General features: G+C 40.0%; 1 protein-coding gene across 1 annotated transcript in view; it reads right to left on the bottom strand.

The window, feature by feature from the left end:
• Window positions 1-1,772: 1,772 nt before the first annotated feature.
• LOC127653911 (cadherin-22-like) overlaps window positions 1,773-19,015 on the bottom strand; it is a 99,317-nt gene continuing 82,074 nt past the window's right edge. Inside the window, exons 10-11 of the mRNA XM_052140761.1 lie at window positions 17,712-17,963; window positions 1,773-2,284 (exon numbers count right to left, since the gene is read on the bottom strand). Of these exons, the coding sequence (XP_051996721.1) occupies window positions 1,773-2,284; window positions 17,712-17,963 (764 nt within the window). The remainder of the gene's footprint in view (window positions 2,285-17,711; window positions 17,964-19,015) is intronic.

Raw genomic sequence — 19,015 nt, 5'->3', positions numbered from 1 at the left:
ATACAGTAAAGAAATGACATGAAAATAACAATACACAATATCTTTATGGTCCAAAACATACATTTTCATGCAAAGTATACACAGCGGTGAACTCTGACAAGAGGTCCAAAAAAAGTCACAAGAAAATTCTAGAAAAAACGTAAATATTTATTCACTTCAGTTGTATTTTATGCCATACATCTGCAATTTTAGGGTTGACATTTAAAAGGTTTGGGGTGCTGGTTCTAGGAGGGAAAAAGGTACCTTTGCACGCGTCTCGAATCACTCCAGTTCATAAGTACAAGCCAAAACAGAACGAACGTAACAAAACCACTCAAAACACCCATGAAATGGGTGAAGCTGGAAACGTTGTGGCTCGCACGCAAATCTTGAATGATCATGTATATTAGTAAAATAACTGATGAAGAACCCGTTATGTGGCTTCTTTTGTTTCTGGTTGTGTATTTCGCCATGTTGTCTTTAAATCCTCCCATTAAAAAACGACAACAAATGTCAAATTCCAAAAGAACGCAACATCCACAAGTGATCTGGATAAACTGTTCAAAAACAACAACACACAAAGAGTATGGCGGGACGAAACACAATTCCTTGAGCTTTCTCAATCGTTATACATCCCACAAAACCCGTCGGAGCACATGATTCACCCCAAAATCAAAAGAGATTTTTCTTATTGAATATGAAGCATACTTTAGGACTATTATTATTGTTGTTTCCATTGTGACATTATATTAATATCAATTAAGCACCTGTCTTCCCAAATTGTTTTGCCATGTTTGTCATATGCATCCAATAAGTTTATTGTGATGCAACATTTTGTATTTTTTATTTAAATCAACATAAAAATAAATACATTTATTTATTTATTTTTTTAGCAGGAATGAGATTGCATTACATCAAACATCCTTAAATCAGACTTAATTTCCTTTGTGCATATTTTTATTTGAATTTTTGTTCTTTTTAATTTGGGGTGAAATGTGACCTGACATGTTTGTGTGCGATTCCGCCTCTATCCATTTATTTATTTATTTATTTATTTTCTCAGTCAGCATTGGTTAGCATTTTACAAAAAGAGTTCCTAAAAAATAAATACAAATATTTTCAAGGGTGGTTTACTTGTGTCACCAATAATTTGCAAACTTCAACAAACCCACCCACACCTTTGTTTTTCGGTCAACCGTATTTTTTTTTTCAGCCACAGTATCCTTCAAAAATCGTGTCCATTTTTTGGTCCATGGTTATGATGAATAAATAAATAGAAAGCAATAAATACATAAATAACATTTTTCTTTTTTTTTTTTGTTGGTCTGTTTTTCTTTAAATAAATACATATTATGTCACTTTTATTCACATTGGTATTTAAAAAAAAATCGTTTTCCGTTGTATCCTTCCTTTTCTTGGTGAGTTACAAGTGTTTGTTTCCACAGATGGAAAAAGCGCCAAAAAAATGGTTAAAAGTAAAACAACGAGTGTGTGGTGTGGTGCATATGGCACGGCCCTGTTTTCCAATTGCCCTCATTGACCGGACAGTGAGAGGATGTTGGAGTTTTACCCAGTGCCACTGCCCTGAACTCATCCCCTTTAATATGTGTCCTTAACTTTTCACAGTGTACTTTTCGACGCCACTTTACGCAGGGGTTCCAAAATATCACTTCTGAACTTTGGGCAAGGACGACAGAGAGATATTGGCTCCTAGACTCGTGAGAGTGGCTTCCGAGAGAGGAAAGTAGTTGCGAATGGGGTATAGGACATCAGGGAACAGGATAAGGACGGTGCTAGGACCCTTCCTCCTCAGGTTGGCTCGGGACATAGTATCCTGCGAGTTGCCTGAAGCGAGGTCCCCAATCACTGAGGTAGGAGAAGTCCTGTTCCGATGTCGTCGACAACGTACGGATGGAGCTAAGCGAGAGCGCTGGCGAGCTGGTACCCTCGAAAGCGTACGTCTGGAACGAGTCGTAGGGTGGCACCGATAAATCTGAGTCCGCTTGCTCCACCTTCTTGCTTATGTAGCCTTTGAAGACGGAGAAGTCTGAAGGCCCTTTGTCTGCGGCAACCCGGTTTTGGATCCACTGGGGGACCGAGCGAAGGTCCGGACCCGAGTCTGAGCTCTTGACCTCGGGGAAGTCGTAGAGACTGCGCAGGGCACTCATGTCGTACGCTTGGGTGTCTTGCTCACCTCCGCCTTCGTCGTTGTATTTGATGACGTTGTCGCGCATGTCTTCCTCGTCTTCGGACATGCGCTGACCTTTCCTGTGGCGCTTTAGGGTCAAGATGAGCAGCACCAGGACTGGAAGAAACCAAAAGAGACAAACAAAGAGTTATGCTTAATGTAGAAGATCGACATGAAACTGAAATTGACCCTATGTACTTTTTGAAGGAATACTTCAGCCACAAGTTCTGCCACTGAGCGCATATACTTGTATGATCTTACACCAATTATGCTTAATAAGCCGATAACATGTAAGGTCACGTAAATGCCTTCAACGGCTTTGCTTTATCTGTTCACATTATGGAAGTAAAATGGGTTGCAAACGCCATTTCTCACTGACTTTAATCTCACAACGCAGCTGTGGGGTGGAACGTTACCTAAAATAACCTTTGCATTTTCACTCCATCAAGATCAGTGTGTTAAAGGTGTGCATTGTGTAAACATACCTTAGCATAGCTTTTTATCTATAAGCTATTATGACATATTCATTTAGGTTATTTAAATATGCAAAGCCTACACAGGTGTCAAGGCCCCTTTTCGCAACAGCCTCAAAAATTACTTATTAGAAATCTAAATTGTCTCAAACAGGGAAGAAAAATCCATTAACCTCAAATTGACTCTTCAGTAAACAACATGTACAGCTGAAGCCGACTGCTCTCTGTGGAGCACACTCAGTAGACAACACGAGGAGGATATTAACAAACTAATCCTGGCAGTGGATTGCAGCTTGGGATCTTTTTAACGTTCATGTCTTCATTCTAATGAGAGACTTGTCCTTTCTGTAGCATTTCAACTTGTGCATTTGCAGAACAACGCCTGATGAATAATCTCATGGGCTGAACAGAGAAAAGTGAAAAAGTGTGAAATGGCAAAAACGATATTTAAAAATGGCATTGGAATTGATTTATGCTGATGCATTTATGCAGAAGAGTTTTGAGAGTGATGATTTTGAAATTGATATACAGTATCTGATCAAGATTTTAATATTGGATTCAAGCCTTACATTTGTTAAGGTGTTCTGTGTGAGTACTAGGCAGTTGCTTGGTGGTTGCTAAGGTGTTTTCGGTGGTTGCTATGAAATTGCTGGGCGTCTGCTAATGTGTTTTTGGTGGTTGCTATGGAACCACTAGGCATTTGTTATGGTGTTCTGAGTGAGTACTAGGCAGTTGCTAGCTGATTGCTAAGGTGTTTTCGGTGGTTGCTAGGCATGACCAATGTTCAGCCATTCAACTTGATGTGGCACAAGCTGATAGGTTCTGTGGCTTGTTATCTGTTAGCCAATCAGCTTGCTCACATGTGACATGTTAAGCCAATGGGCTTGCATGGCGTAAGCTGATTGGTCTTGTTTTCAGGTAAACAATCAACTTGAGTATCTCTCTTTGTCTAACATTTAAATGGCTCAGTTTTGCAGATAAGCCGTTTCACTGCAGCGCACTGAGTTTTTGTTCTCTGAAACCCTCCTCCACCCCAGCTTCACCTGTCTAGATCTGCTACACAGGGATTGTTTATGTCTATTTGTGCAGCAGCATGTATTGCGTTTTGTCTCATTGTGCAGCAGCAGCAGCAGCATATCCACATGCTAACTCGGTATGAATGTGTATTTTCTAGCTGTAGCAAGTTTCCGTACTTGCTCTGCAGAAGCAGCAGCATTAGTACATCTAGTCCACCAAGACCAATATTCTATCAATATGTCACACCCACATAAACATGCAAAATCTTCAATAGAGTTGTCATGACTGAAATGTGTTAAAGGTGTTCTGAGTGAGTACTTGGCAGTTATTAGGTGGTTGCTATGGAATCACTAGCTGTTTGTTGAGGTGTTATGATGAGTGAGTGCTAGGTGGTTGCTATGGATTTGCTAGGCATTTATTGGGTGTTCTGACTTTGTACTAGGCAGTTGCTAGGTGGTTGCTAAGATGTTTCCCGTAGTTGCTATGAAATCGCTGGGCGTCTGCTAATGTGTTTTTGGTGGTTGCTATGGAACCACTAGGCATTTGCTAAGGTGTTCTGAATGAGTACTAGGCAGTTTCAAGGTGGTTGCTATGGAATTGCTAAGTGTTTGCTTTGGAGGAAGTTGCTAGGTGGTTGCTAAGGAATCTCCAGGCATTTGCTAATGTGTTCTAAATAAGTACAAGGCAGTTGCCATGTGGTTGCTAAGGTGTTTTCAGTGGTTGCTATGGAATCACAAGCTGTTTGCTAAGGTGTTATGAATCAGTACTAGATGGTTGCTAAGGTGTTTTTTCAGTGGTTGCTATGGATTTGTTAGGCGTTCACTATTGTGTTCTGAGTTAGTACTGTATTAGGCAGTTGCTATGTGATTACTAAGGTGTTTTCAGTTGTTGCTACAGAATTGCTATGCGTGTTCTAATGTGTTCTAACTACTAGGCAGCTGCAAGGTGGTTGCTAAGGTGTCGCTAGTCTTTTGCTAAGGATTTCTGAGTTCTAGGTAGTTGCAAGCTTGTTGCAAAGGTGTTTTCGCTGGTTCCTAGATAGTCTGCAAGGTGTGTTTTGGGCTGCTTGGGCATCGAAAGTCAATTGCTAGGGGTTCTGAGTGATTGCTATGTCATTGCAAGTGGTTGCTAGATAGACAGACACATAGATCAGTATTTTACAACAGCTTTGAACGCTGCACATCCAATCAGAATTCAGAGTCAGAACTGTTTAATTAAAGGATTACAAAACATGAGAACTTCACAAAGCTTCACCCGAGGTGAAGAGCAGAAATGAATAAGGAATTAAATCTGAACTGAAAAGAAAAACAATCCCTTCATAAATTAATGAGACAGAAAACAAAAGTGGCATCACTCCCAATAAACCAATCAAGCTGTAATCCACAATGAATTATCTGAATTAATGCATTTGTGATCAGATACAGTCATTCATATGTTTGATCAGTAAGTGTCATTTTAAATACACATAAGCTCTCTGTTGTTGAACATGCATAGATGTGCTGAAAATCTCTTTTATCGCTTGTAGAAAAGTCCAACTAATAAAATGTTTGTTTTTTGATTATCCAGTCATACTCTCTGAAAAAAACCCCAACACTGTCTAAGATACAAAGGCAATCACTAGGGTGGCACCCTTGTTTTGAGAACATATTCGTACCCTAAAGGAGGCAAAAGTATGTTCATTTTTGTTTGGTTCCCAGAGGACCAGTACCGCCGCTCCCTATAAGCAGACTACGTAGGGAGGCACCAACTTACCCTAGGGGGCACTAGAAAGTCCACCGGCTGCCCTTACTCGCACGTTAAATGTTATTCACGGACCCGAAAGCTGTTGCGGAACACAGACAAACGGTTTGCTCACATATCGTGCGAACCCCCCCTTATTTGCGTATTCTAACCTTGCAAACCGACAGACATGACACATTGTTGTCCACACTGTTATTACTACATGTGAGCAAATCCTTACAACTGCATTTGAAATACAAGGAAAGTGACGATACTGAATGTGTCTGCCAACTCCATACACTATCCATCTACGTAACACTTTTCATGATGAGTTTGTTTGTGCTTTTAATGGCATAGTGACTTACTATATACGAACCTCATTGCACCACATATGTCACAAAGTTCACATACAATAGGTGATTATCTGAATATTTCATTAAGCAAGTTTCCCCCAAGGTACATGTCTGATCAAAGGCTGTCCATTTGACATAATTATAACTGCTGTAAGAGTGGCATTGTCTTGGCTCGTGTTGTAATCTTGTGAGTGAAACGTTTTGGGGCCAGCTCGACATTCTTTCATCTTTCCATCCGAGGACAAAATCAAAGCCTGCTTTAGAAGAAGTTGGACTAAAAGAGAGCACAACACTGCTAAGGAGCACTTACGAATCCGCCGTTTTAAGAGACATGTTAGGAAAGTTCTCGTTTTAATTAGTAGGAGACTTTCTTATTGAAATATATTTTAAAATATCATGCAAGTTGGGGAAGTGGCCTCACTTCCCCCAAACACAGCTTTATTTTCTCCTTATTAAGCTAGAAAAAAACTTTTTAGATGGATTCTGAGGATACACATTATACAGCAGTTTTTGTCTCTCAACTATTTCATGAACAGTATTGGGTGTAATCTGATTACAAATTAATTAGTTACTGTAACCTAATCACTTTTTAGTCAAATAGGACTACAATGCATTATTTTATATTAAAATGTATGTAATTAGATTACAGTTACTGACTTATTATAATATATTTATATATAATAAATAAAAAAACATATGTATGTCTGTTTGCTGTTAATCGATGAAGTGATACAGTAATTCTGTTGATTACTTCATTCTGTTCTGCAGAACACTAATTAAGATTTTTAGAAGAATATCTCAGCTCTGTAGGTCCATACAATGCAAGTGAATGGGTGCCAAAATTTTGAAGCTCCAAAAATCATATCAATCAGCATAAAAGTAATCCATATGACTCCAGTGGTATAATCCACATCTTCAGAAGTGATTTGATAGGTGTGGGTGAGAAACAGATATCGCCCCCTACTGGTACGGAGAAGAATTACTATCACTTAAATATTGATCTGTTTCTCCCCCACATCTATTATATCACTTCTGAATGCATGGATTAAACCACTGGAGTCTTATGGATTAATTTATGATGCATTTACATACTTTTTGTAGCATAAAAGTTTTGGCACCCATTCACTTGCATTGTATGGACCTACAGAGCTGAAATATTCTTCTAAAAATCTTAATTTGTGTTCTGCTGAAGAAAGAGAGTCACACAAAAGGAGATGTTAGGAATGAATAGTAGGGACTGACAGTCAGACTCAGTCACCATTCACTGATGTTGTAATGAAAGAAAAAAGAGCAGCGTCATTAACATTATTTACAATTTCCCCTCTTGTGTTCAACAGAAGACTTTTGGGGTGAATTTTTGGGTCCTTACAGCTGTTTTGGAGACAACTTTTAATAAAGAAATACTATATATACACCCACACACACACACACACACACAATACTGTGCCAAGGTTTTAGGCACTTGTGAAAAATGTTGCATAGTGAGGATGTCTTTAAAAATAATGACATAAATAGTTTTCATTGATCACTTAATGTCATACAAAGTCCAGTAAACAAAGAAAGCAGCATCAGTATTCGTTGTGACCACCTTTGCCTTTAAAACAGCCCCAATTCTCCTAAATACACCTGGACACAGTTTTTCTTGGTTGTTGGCAGGCAGGGCTGGACTGGTAATCTGGCATACCGGGCATTTTCCCGGTGGGCCGACGCACTATTGTACCGATCAGGGGCGGAATGTCCATCGGGAGAACCGAGCGGGCCGGTGGTTCGACCACGAAACGTGCCAAATGGGCCGCAGCATTATTACCCCCCCACACTCAACAACATTTGGCTCCCAACACCCGCTCAACAGTTGGGCCAGATGCCATGTAAAATCCCAGGCCGATTTCTCTTCCCAGTCCAGCCCGGTTGGCAGATAGGATGTTTCAAGCGTCTTGGAGAATTCGCCACAGTTCTTCTCTCTATTTATTCTGTCTCAATTGCTTCTGTCTCTTTATGTAATCTCAGATTGACACAATGTTCGGGGGGGCTTTGTGGGGGTCATGACATCTGTTGCAGAGATCCCTGTTCTTCTATTCTAATCGATTTGCTAAAGTAATGTTTGGGAGTCTAACATTTATATTTCCTATTGACACACTAAAGCTGAAGATATAAATAACCATCTTAAGACAAATACTTTTGTGAAACGTCTTATGTGCCTTTTGCACAGTACTGCATATACATATATATATATATAGACTGCAATAATTAAAGTTTTCCCCAAAGTTTCATAGGAAAGTGACATATTTCATACAAAATATTGACCTATTTTTTTTTTACCCATTCACTTAGTTTTGTCTCTCCAATACAGTAAGTGACAAATGTTCTGATATGTCCTCCCGAGGAAAAATAAATCTGTGTCATATATGGTCTTGGAGCAGTTCATAAAAAAACCCAAATGTCCTTAAAAGAGGACAAAAAAGAAAGTCTGGGTCCCTTGAGGACAAAAAAGCAGTGCAATTTATGAAAAAGCACTTTATTTACCGTGCACTTGAACTCAAACCACTACAAAAACTCCGGTCTGATATACAGTACGTCAATTGATCATGTTTAGTGCTTAACAAGTCTGCCGTCAGAGAACGGTTAACATAAAGCAATTCTGCGAAAACCTATTTGATATGCTTGAACTGACATATGTCAATTTCCAGACTCCTTTGTGAACTTCACAGTCTATTGCTTTCTGAAAGGTACAAGAGTGCGAGTTATATAAGCACAAAAAAAGTGTATTTGAGGACAAAACACTCTTGCGTGCTACGCACACACACAACTGATGGCAGATAAAGTATATATATATATTTCTAGTGCAGCAGACATATGGCACACTGGTAGCTTGCATGGCTTGTTTATAGATGACTTTTCCTCTAGAAGGAAACACATAACAGTGTATTAAAGTCTGAGAGCTCTAGCTGTGAGGTTGAAGCTAATTTTGCTCAGAGTGGACGATCCATCTAACACAGAGATTTGCAGGCTGCTCCAACAATATGAAACCTGACAAAGCTGTGTATAAACACGTCGCAAATGAACACAACACTCGGCCCTCTCTGAAAATGACAAATAAATCTGATATGGCAATTTCCACTCCAGGGGCTGCCGCTGTAACCCGCACACACACACACAAGATGAGACAGTCACAATGTCGGAGGAAACTGCTTTTATTTAATAGCAGTGCAGGCAAAAGTACAAACAGGGCAAATCCAGAGAAGAGTTGTCGAGGGAAGCGTAGGGTCAAAAGCCGGGAAAACAAAGTCGAGTAAAGGGGCAAATCCGGGAGAGAGTGGTCAACGAGAGTGGGGAGGTCGAAGCCGGGACTAGGGGGAGCAAAAGACAGGGGAACAAGGGGAGCTGGCAAGCTAAGGGGTAACTAGAGGAGTACAAAACTAGACGAGACTAGCGGGGGGCAAAGAGACGGGAAACTAAACACATTAACCAACAGGCGTGAGACGAAAGGGCAGTGATATATATAGGGGAAAGTGCAGGTGTAAACAATGAAAGGTGATGAGACGAGTACAGGTGAAACTAATGTGGAGATGAGACGAGTGCAGGTGTACATAATGTTCTGGCGATTGGGAGCGGGCATGTGAGCCCGAGGAGGGAGACCTGCTAACGAGCATGAGAGCTTTTAGGAGCAAAACGAGCGTGGAAGCTCGAGGGAGCAAAACGAGCGTGCGAGCTCGAGGGGGCGGAACGAGCGTGGAAGCTCGAGGGGGCGGAGCGAGGGAGCGGGGTTCGTGACAGCCGCATGCCGCTGGAGTTTCAGAACGTTCCTTTCATGTTGCGCAAAAGAAGTATTAATATTATACTTTCATTTGTTTATTAAAAAAATGCTAGAATGCAATTGTAAAGAGATTAAAGGGATTCATGGAAAGGAGGCGGCGAGAACCGGCTTGATAATATAAATCATATATTAACATAAAACTAAAACAGAAAGACAAACACACAAAGGTGTCGGAAACTCTCTCTTTCACACTGCATCTTCCAGTCTGCCTTTATCCCTCTCTGAGGCTTGATTAGCCTGATTAGGGGACGGGTGGGCGGAATTACGACCCGGCCCCGCCCTCCGCCCTGTCACATTCCGCTCTTGTTCTCACAGGCCGGGGAGCCCCCGGCATGACGTACCCGGGTGGCAGAGGATGAATCCCAGTTGCCTCCGCGTCTGAGACGTCAACCCGTGCATCTTATCACGTGGCTTGTTGAGTGCGTTGCCACGGAGACATAGCGTGTGTGGAGGCTACACGCCATCCACCGCAGCATCCACGCACAACTCACCACGCACCCCACCGAGAACTAACCACATGATAGTGACCACGAGGAGGTTACCCCATGGGACTCTACCCTCCCTAGCAACCGGGCCAATTTGGTTGCTTAGGAGACCTGGCTGGAGTCACTCAGCACGCCCTGGTATTCAAACTGGCAAACCCCAGGGGTGGTAGCCAGCGTCTTTTACCACTGAGCTACACAGGCCCCCTTTCAACTGGCTTTTTTAAAATAAAATAATATACAAAAGTTTAACCAAGCACAAGTTGCTTATATTTGGTAAATACTCATTTTAATATACCAGTAACAATATAATCATTACTGTTACTTTTAGTTTGTTTAAATCAGCTGTTGTTTATCCCAACATAAGAGTCGCTTTCACACAAGTCCGCCAGAATTTTAAATGGATCGATATAAACATTGAAACCACCTTTTTCACAAATAACCACTAGATGGTGCCATAAACATGTGAAACTTACATCCCATGTGTTTTTTTGACTTTTCAGCAGCCGTCAAACATTGTATATCATATTTGATACATGCGGCATTATAAGGTTAATATGAAGTTTTAAGAGATATTTAGAACGAATGCATTTTGCGTTAAAAACCTAAACGGTGCGCAACAAGAATGTGAAAACCGGCAAGATACAGCACAACAGTCAAAGACATAGCATATGTACGCATGACGTATGCGAGCTGCCCCGCTAACAATGTTACGCTCTAATTTCCTAACCTTCCCTATAGGTTGTTAAAATGTTATTTGAAAGTTCTGGAAATATTCAAAACGTCCAGTTTTTTTTTTTTTTTTTTAAGAACATTTGTTCTTGGTTTTAGGAACATTCTTGAAACGTTTGACCATAAAAAAACGTTTTTTTTTTTTACAATTTAGTAACATTTAAAGAACGTTCCAGTAACGTTATATTAACGATAGAAAATGTTGAAAGAACGTTCTATTAACGCTACTGCAAGAACATTTGTTCCCAACTTTGAGAGAACTTTTAGAGCACTTAGATAGCAGAGAATGTTCCATGTTAGCGAGGAAAGCAGACAAGTGAGACTGGGTACATTTAGAGATGTCAATGATTTGTCATCAACAACAGTACATGTGCAATTGATATACATAATCTTAAGAGTAATAGGTGGATAGGTATTTTCCAGTCTCCAGTGGCATTCTTTATACGACTGCACTTTACAGATATGCAAGCAAATCCAATTGCAGATGACGTTGTGGATATAGTTGTGGTCTCCAAATATGGGTATACTGTACGCACTTACACACATTTACCTATAGGCAGAAACTCTATACAGAAATACACAGCTCTTTTGCTCTTTGATTCCATATTTTCCCAAAACCTGTGGCAGATAAGTCTTTGACCACGCTGTCCCTTCATGTTGTTCTTCGATTTTGGCATGATCAAGCATTCTTAATGGCCTTGAGCCAGGTAAAGAGAATTGAGTTACACGGACTGCATTTGCAGTGCATGATGCATACTAAATGAGTCTCAGTACACAGCTGGAGACAATGGGAGAATAGACTAGCTGTGTATTGAAAAGATGCGAGGGAAAAAATGGTGTGTGTCGACCACAATGCGAATTGTGCCAATTATTCAGTATATATTTAAGCCACAGAGGGATTTAGCCTTGTCAGTCTTTCTGCTCAAGTATACATGACACAATGCGTAATCAAATAGTTGAAGGACGTACGACAGCTGAGGAAGTGTCATCAACGCTGTTATGTTAATAACTCAAATCGCTGGACCTGTGCAGTTGGTAAAATTAATACATTTCTTTTGGTTTTTGATTGGAAGTAGGGATATTTTTTGTTGACTTTTGCACAGTAAACAATTGTGGTTCTGTTTTATCGGACATATGGTCATTTATGAACACACAGTATATGTAAAATAACAGTTCATATATTTGGGCCATGATTTAGGAAATTATGACCAATGCTACACATATGAAACCAACCATTTTTGTAGTATTTTGAAATACAGTATATGTTATGCAATGGGAATCAGCTGATAGGTCATAGCTGTGCGATATGAGTTAACCTCAGTACTCTGGCCCATAGACTGTAAAAAATTATGGCCGACGCCCCATCGCTCTTTTCCATTGGTGAGAACTGAAGCCGCCAGTGTCCCGATATGGCGCTGACATCTTGGGACTTGAGTCTGCACAGTTGCGATTTCGGGACCAGACCTGCGCAGTAGTGAGCAGGAAGTAAAGCCGCAAAATCAAGGCCCCACCCTCACTCTCGCTGAATCAATCGCGAGCACACGCCCCTGCACTTTTGACTTTTGACTTATGACGCTGTGAAATAATTAATTATAGAAATTTAGATATAAAATTTAAAGCTCCAATCTCCTCAGTCCTCCGAAGATCCCGAAAAAAAGTCAGTTGGTGCTTCAGTGACTACTTCGCTCAGAGAACCTGTCAATCACAGCTGTCAATCATGATGTCACAGCAGCGTTTTTATAACAAACTTATTTTGAAAACAAACAACATCAACGTGATAGAAACGACAGTAAATGACAGAAACTATCTTTGGAAAAAAGATATGTGAAGTGTAATTTAATTGTTTAGTTGGTCTCACGTCCCGTTGAATAACATGGGGAGGCGGGGCTTATGACCTATACTAGGACCAGCCACCGGGGGGCGATCGAGACATTTTGGCTTCACTTTTGAGGGCTTGTGCGGCACGCTTGCTCTGGCCTCAAGAGATGCACTAGCGACTGACGCTAGGGGCTATAGCCTTTAGCCTCCACGTTAGCGCCCGCCTCCCATGCCGTATGATCCCGGTTCGACTCCCGCTCGAATCGTGTTGAGCAGGACCGGTTGCATTACATATAAATATGTACAACTATGTGAGTAAAATCAGTTCAAACCATACGTAAACATCTGTATTATACTTGTGTTTAAATATATTGCCGTCAGGGTCAGAAATAAAGAGGGGCTTGGTGCAAAAATGCCAACAAAACTGTGGGGGCAAAAAATGCCTCAAATCAAGGGGGGAAATATAGCCTCTTAATCTAAAAGTTAATTTCTGACACTGATGGCCATATATTAGATTTCTAAATGGGACAATGTGATGGGTCCCCAAGCAAAACCAGTTGGAAACCACTGATCTAACAGACACAGTGACAGAGTTCATCCGTCTGGAATGAGCTACGAATCCCGACACCCACCGGGACATCAGGTTCATGGTCGTACTAAAGCCACGGGCGAAGAACCATATTATGTTCCTTCCCTCGTGAAACATGTGGTGACTCCTTGCCGTACAGATGTTCGGATAAACGGACCCGACAAGAAGGCTAATTCACCCTTGGGCAGCAGATGGGCTGTAATTTGGACGGATGTGTGCAGATGTCTCGCTGCGCCCAAATGGATTCCTCACATCGCTGATGGAGGGGTTGTTTGTTTGTAGCTAATTAGGCAGTAATTTGTTTTCATTCCCTCCTTATCATGTCAAAAATGTATCTAATAACAATGATAGGGGTTCGAGGAAGGTTTGGATGATGACACATTGAATCCTATCCGAGGGCTGCATGGTATATGGGGGCTACGTTCCCACCACGGTGCTCAAGACCTAAAATACCGGGAAATCCCTACCCGTAGTGTAAACAATAACGAAAGCGATGCTGACCTTAACAAACAGCACTAATTAAAGAGCAAGGGATTTGCTTGATGACCTGTGCAAGACACAGAAATTATTTTCTTCTGGAAAAATGCACCGTATGAGCATACAAGAAAAAAAGACTTCTGCTTAGTGGACTGCGAACGATTCACGTCGCTTACGTCGAGGAGAGAAATAAAAAGAGATATACTGAGAGAGAGAGCAGTGAGTCATAAAACTTTCAGCGATGGCAACAGAACAGCAAACTAACGGATCTTCTACACGGGAATGGCCGTGGATATCTGGTAAAGTCGGTCTATTTAAAGCATGCGTGCTCCACTGGGACAGCGTTGCTGATGCGGCTGTTTCCGTCCCAAGCATCTCTCAACTCTCAACTCACCCTTACTCCAGTAGAGAGGCTGCATGTCACTCATTCAGGCCCAGATTGTGTGCACTCTCCGACTAAACAAAAGCTTTCACCTGATCGAGGATGTGCGACGGTAGAGTCAGCGGAGGACGCCAGATGAAATATTAATCAGCTTTTATGTCATTTTAGTTTTGTTTTTGTTGCATCCTCCTGCATTTGAACTCATGGAAAAGATTTAAAATAATGATGACGAACTATTAAAAGATACAACAGCAGCATTTGGAAGTAAACATAAAAGTGTCGGGCAAAATTCCAAAATTAAGAATATTCTCCCTTTCTTTCATGAACTTGAAGGATGTTGAATTGGAACGTGATTTACTGTAGAATTTATAAAACAAGTTTTACAACAAATCAAACAATTACGTAATTCAATTAGATTAAAAATGGCTATTTTTGTCCTGAAATGTAGAATGCAGCGTGTCTCAACCGACAGATTCCTCAAACTAATGCTGCGTTCATGTCATTTTGAAATTATTGCAACTCAGAAATTCTACTCGGAGCTTTTCATCACTCGTAACGGCAAAATGGCTTTGTTGTCGATTACTGCAAAATATTTATCAAACATTAATTCATTAATTAACCTCTAGTTAACAATGTAATATCAATAAGTCTATATGTAAATTATCTTCAACAGTTGGTTGCATGTCGGAACTTTCCGAGTTTAAATCTTGTAATTACAGGTTCTATGAAGACACAAATGCTTTTGACAGTTCAGAATCTCGTAATTATGGTATTTCAAACATAACATGAATGCACCATAAGTTCAATACTGTTAAACGGCATTGCTACATCTGAATATGCATACTTCCCTACAATATAGTATACAGAAACAGTATGCTAATGGAGTAGCATGGGATGGATAGATTATAGACAGACAGACAGACAGACCGATAGATAGATAGATAGGTAAATAGATAGATAGACAGACGGACGGACGGACGGACCGACGGATGGATGGATGGATAGATAGAAAGATTAAAGACAGACAGATAGATAAATTATAGACAGACAGACAGACAGATAGATGGATAGACAGACAGATAGATGGATAGTTTACAGACAGACAGATAGAGAGACAGACAGACAGATAGATAGATGAGAGACAGACAGACAGACAGACATACAGACAGACAGATAGATGACAGACAGACAGATAGACAGACAGATAGATGACAGACAGAAAGACAGACAGATAGATAAATGACAGACAGACAGATAGATGGATAGACAGACAGATAGATGGATAGTTTACAGACAGACAGATAGAGAGACAGACAGACAGATAGATAGATGAGAGACAGACAGACAGACATACAGACAGACAGATAGATGACAGACAGACAGATAGATGACAGACAGACAGATAGATAAATGACAGACAGACAGATAGATGACAGACAGACAGACATACAGACAGACAGATAGATAGATGACAGACAGACAGATAGATAGATGACAGACAGACAGACAGACAGATAGACAGACAGACAGACAGATAGATAGATGACAGACAGACAGATAGATAGATGAGAGACATACAGACAGATAGACATACAGACAGACAGACAGATAGATAGATGACAGGCAGACAAACAGATAGACAGACAGACAGATAAATGACAGACGGACAGATAGATAGATAGATAGATAGATAGATAGATAGATAGATGACAGACAGACAGATAGACAGACAGACAGATAGATAGATGACAGACAGACAGACAGACAGATAGATAGACAGACAGACAGATAGATAGATAGATGACAGACAGACAGATAGATAGATGAGAGACATACAGACAGACAGACATACAGACAGACAGACAGATAGATAGATAGATGACAGACAGACAGACAGATAGATGAGAGACATACAGACAGACAGACATACAGACAGACAGACAGATAGATAGATAGATGACAGACAGACAGACAGATAGACAGACAGACAGATAGATGACAGACAGACAGATAGATAGATAGATGACAGACAGACAGATAGATAGATGAGAGACATACAGACAGACAGACATACAGACAGACAGACAGATAGATAGATAGATGACAGACAGACAGACAGATAGACAGACAGACAGATAGATGACAGACAGACAGATAGATAGATAGATGACAGACAGACAGATAGATAGATGAGAGACATACAGACAGACAGACATACAGACAGACAGACAGATAGATAGATAGATGACAGACAGACAGACAGATAGACAGACAGACAGATAGATGACAGACAGACAGATAGATAGATAGATGACAGACAGACAGATAGATAGATAGATAGATAGATAGATAGATAGATGACAGATAGACAGACAGACAGATAGATAGAAAGACAGACATACAGACAGACAGACATACAGACAGACAGACAGATAGATAGATAGATGACAGACAGACAGACAGATAGACAGACAGACAGATAGATGACAGACAGACAGATAGATAGATAGATGACAGACAGACAGATAGATAGATAGATAGATAGATAGATAGATAGATAGATAGATAGATAGATAGATAGATAGATAGATGACAGATAGACAGACAGACAGATAGATAGAAAGACAGACATACAGACAGACAGACATACAGACAGACAGACAGATAGATAGACAGACAGACAGATAGATAGATAGATGACAGACAGACAGATAGATAGATGAGAGACATACAGACAGACAGACATACAGACAGACAGACAGATAGATAGATAGATGACAGACAGACAGACAGATAGACAGACAGACAGATAGATGACAGACAGACAGATAGATAGATAGATGACAGACAGACAGATAGATAGATAGATAGATAGATAGATAGATAGATAGATAGATAGATAGATGACAGATAGACAGACAGACAGATAGATAGAAAGACAGACAGACAGACAGACAGACAGACAGACAGATAGATAGATAGATAGATAGATAGATAGATAGATAGATAGATAGATAGATAGATGACAGACAGACAGACAGACAGATAGATAGATAGACTTAAAAAAAGATCTATTCTCCACTTATTAGTTTTCATACGCAAACTGTTCGTTGTCGCCAAAGGTTTGTAACCTCATTTGCATGTGAAAATAATGATTAGCAGATTTGCGGAAAATTTGCAAGAGTTTGCAAGAACTCTAACTTTTTTGTAGATGTTATATTTAATACATTTTGACATAGGTTAGGGATTTTGGATAAAACCCTAGTAACACATCTGATGCATTTTGCACAGTTGCCTCCGCTTCTGAGAGCGTCAATCATGATCGTGAATCAAGCTTCATCTGATCACGTGACTCGTTGTGCATGACACCGCGGAGACTCGCAGCATGTGGAGGCTCATGCTACTCTCCACGATCCACACACAACTGACCACACGCCCCATTGAGAGAACCACTAATCACCACCACGAGGAGGTTACCCCATGTGACTCTACCCTCCCTAGCAACCGGGACAATTTGGTTGCTTAGGAGACACCCAGACAGCCTTCGAATGATTTACTTATAGTGGAGCATTTTAAGCTGGGATTCCAGTAAGAATAAAAAATAAAAATAAAACATCATCTTTTCGTTACTGATAAAATAACTGATAATCTTCCATGTATGATCTGCTGTATGCTTTAGATGTTTTACCTATGAGAATGAGGATGCAGACCAGCAGTGCGATAAGAGCGCCGGGACTGAGCGCCGCGGACATGACGTAAGCCGTGGCGTTGCAGGACTGGATAGATCCGTCCGTGTCGCAGCTGCACACGTGTATGGTGAGTGTTCCCGTGCTGCTGAGGGCGGGAGGGCCGCTGTCCACCACCAGGATGGGTAACAGGTAAACGTTTTGCTCCTGACGGTTAAATCCAGAACGCTGCGTCCTGATGCCCGCGGTGTTGTCTACAGGGTCAATGACAGAAGAACACATTGATATTTAAAGTGTTTGCAATCTGGGATTCACAATCTAATTTAAACATGGAATAAACAACATTTTATGATTTAGAACATTTTTAACAAAGACTATTTAGAAATAAAACAAACCAGAAATATTTAAGAATCTACATTTTTACTAGGTCACTCATTCAAAAATGCATGGATCATCAGGTTTGGTTTATTAAGAAGAAATTCTATTTTACATGAAGAAAATTAAGAATACACTAAACAAAAAAGAAATAAACAAACAAACAAACAAAAAATATCACTCAAAAAGGCTTTTAACGAATGTTTTAATTTGTAATATTTGTTAACAAAATCAAATGAATAAAGCATAAAATATCTCATGTTTCATCATTTAATTTAGTTAAAAATGACTGAATTCAATTTAATGTAAATTATGTTATGAAATTGAAAGTGTAATTCTTAAAAATATTTTTGTGTATTTTAAGACCATTAAAATTAACACGATTAATCAAATTGATCAGAGAATTACATGAGATTCAGTGCAAATATTATCATGTTTAAAATGTTACTTTACAAATGCACTTTAGACACACACATAAACGCAGACACACACACAAATAGACACACACAAACACAAACAAACACACACACACACACAGACACACACAGACACACAAACACACACAGACACACAAACAAATAGAGACACAAACAAAGACACACCCACACACACTCACAAACACACACACAAACACACAAACAAATAGACACACCCACACACACACACACACATACATATATTTATATATATATATGAAGACTATTTTAAGACCATTAAGTTCATAATAATTAGATGAATTAAATTAGATTAATTGGTTAAATTAAAGTCAGTTCAACAAATATAATCAAAATGGATGTTTACAATTATACTTTACAATGTAAACAATGTGGCATTTGTTCCGCATTACATCACTGAAAATGAGATTTTTCTGAATTACAGAAATCTACAAACTTCTGCCTCACAAAGAGCTTCAAAACAGCCTTCAATTTCT

This window comes from Xyrauchen texanus, chromosome 13 (genome assembly GCF_025860055.1).
Source record: "Xyrauchen texanus isolate HMW12.3.18 chromosome 13, RBS_HiC_50CHRs, whole genome shotgun sequence".
NCBI classification, from domain to species: domain Eukaryota; kingdom Metazoa; phylum Chordata; class Actinopteri; order Cypriniformes; family Catostomidae; genus Xyrauchen; species Xyrauchen texanus.
The sequence above is the reverse complement of the archived record's forward strand: the minus strand, read 5'-3'. Positions and strand labels throughout refer to the sequence as shown.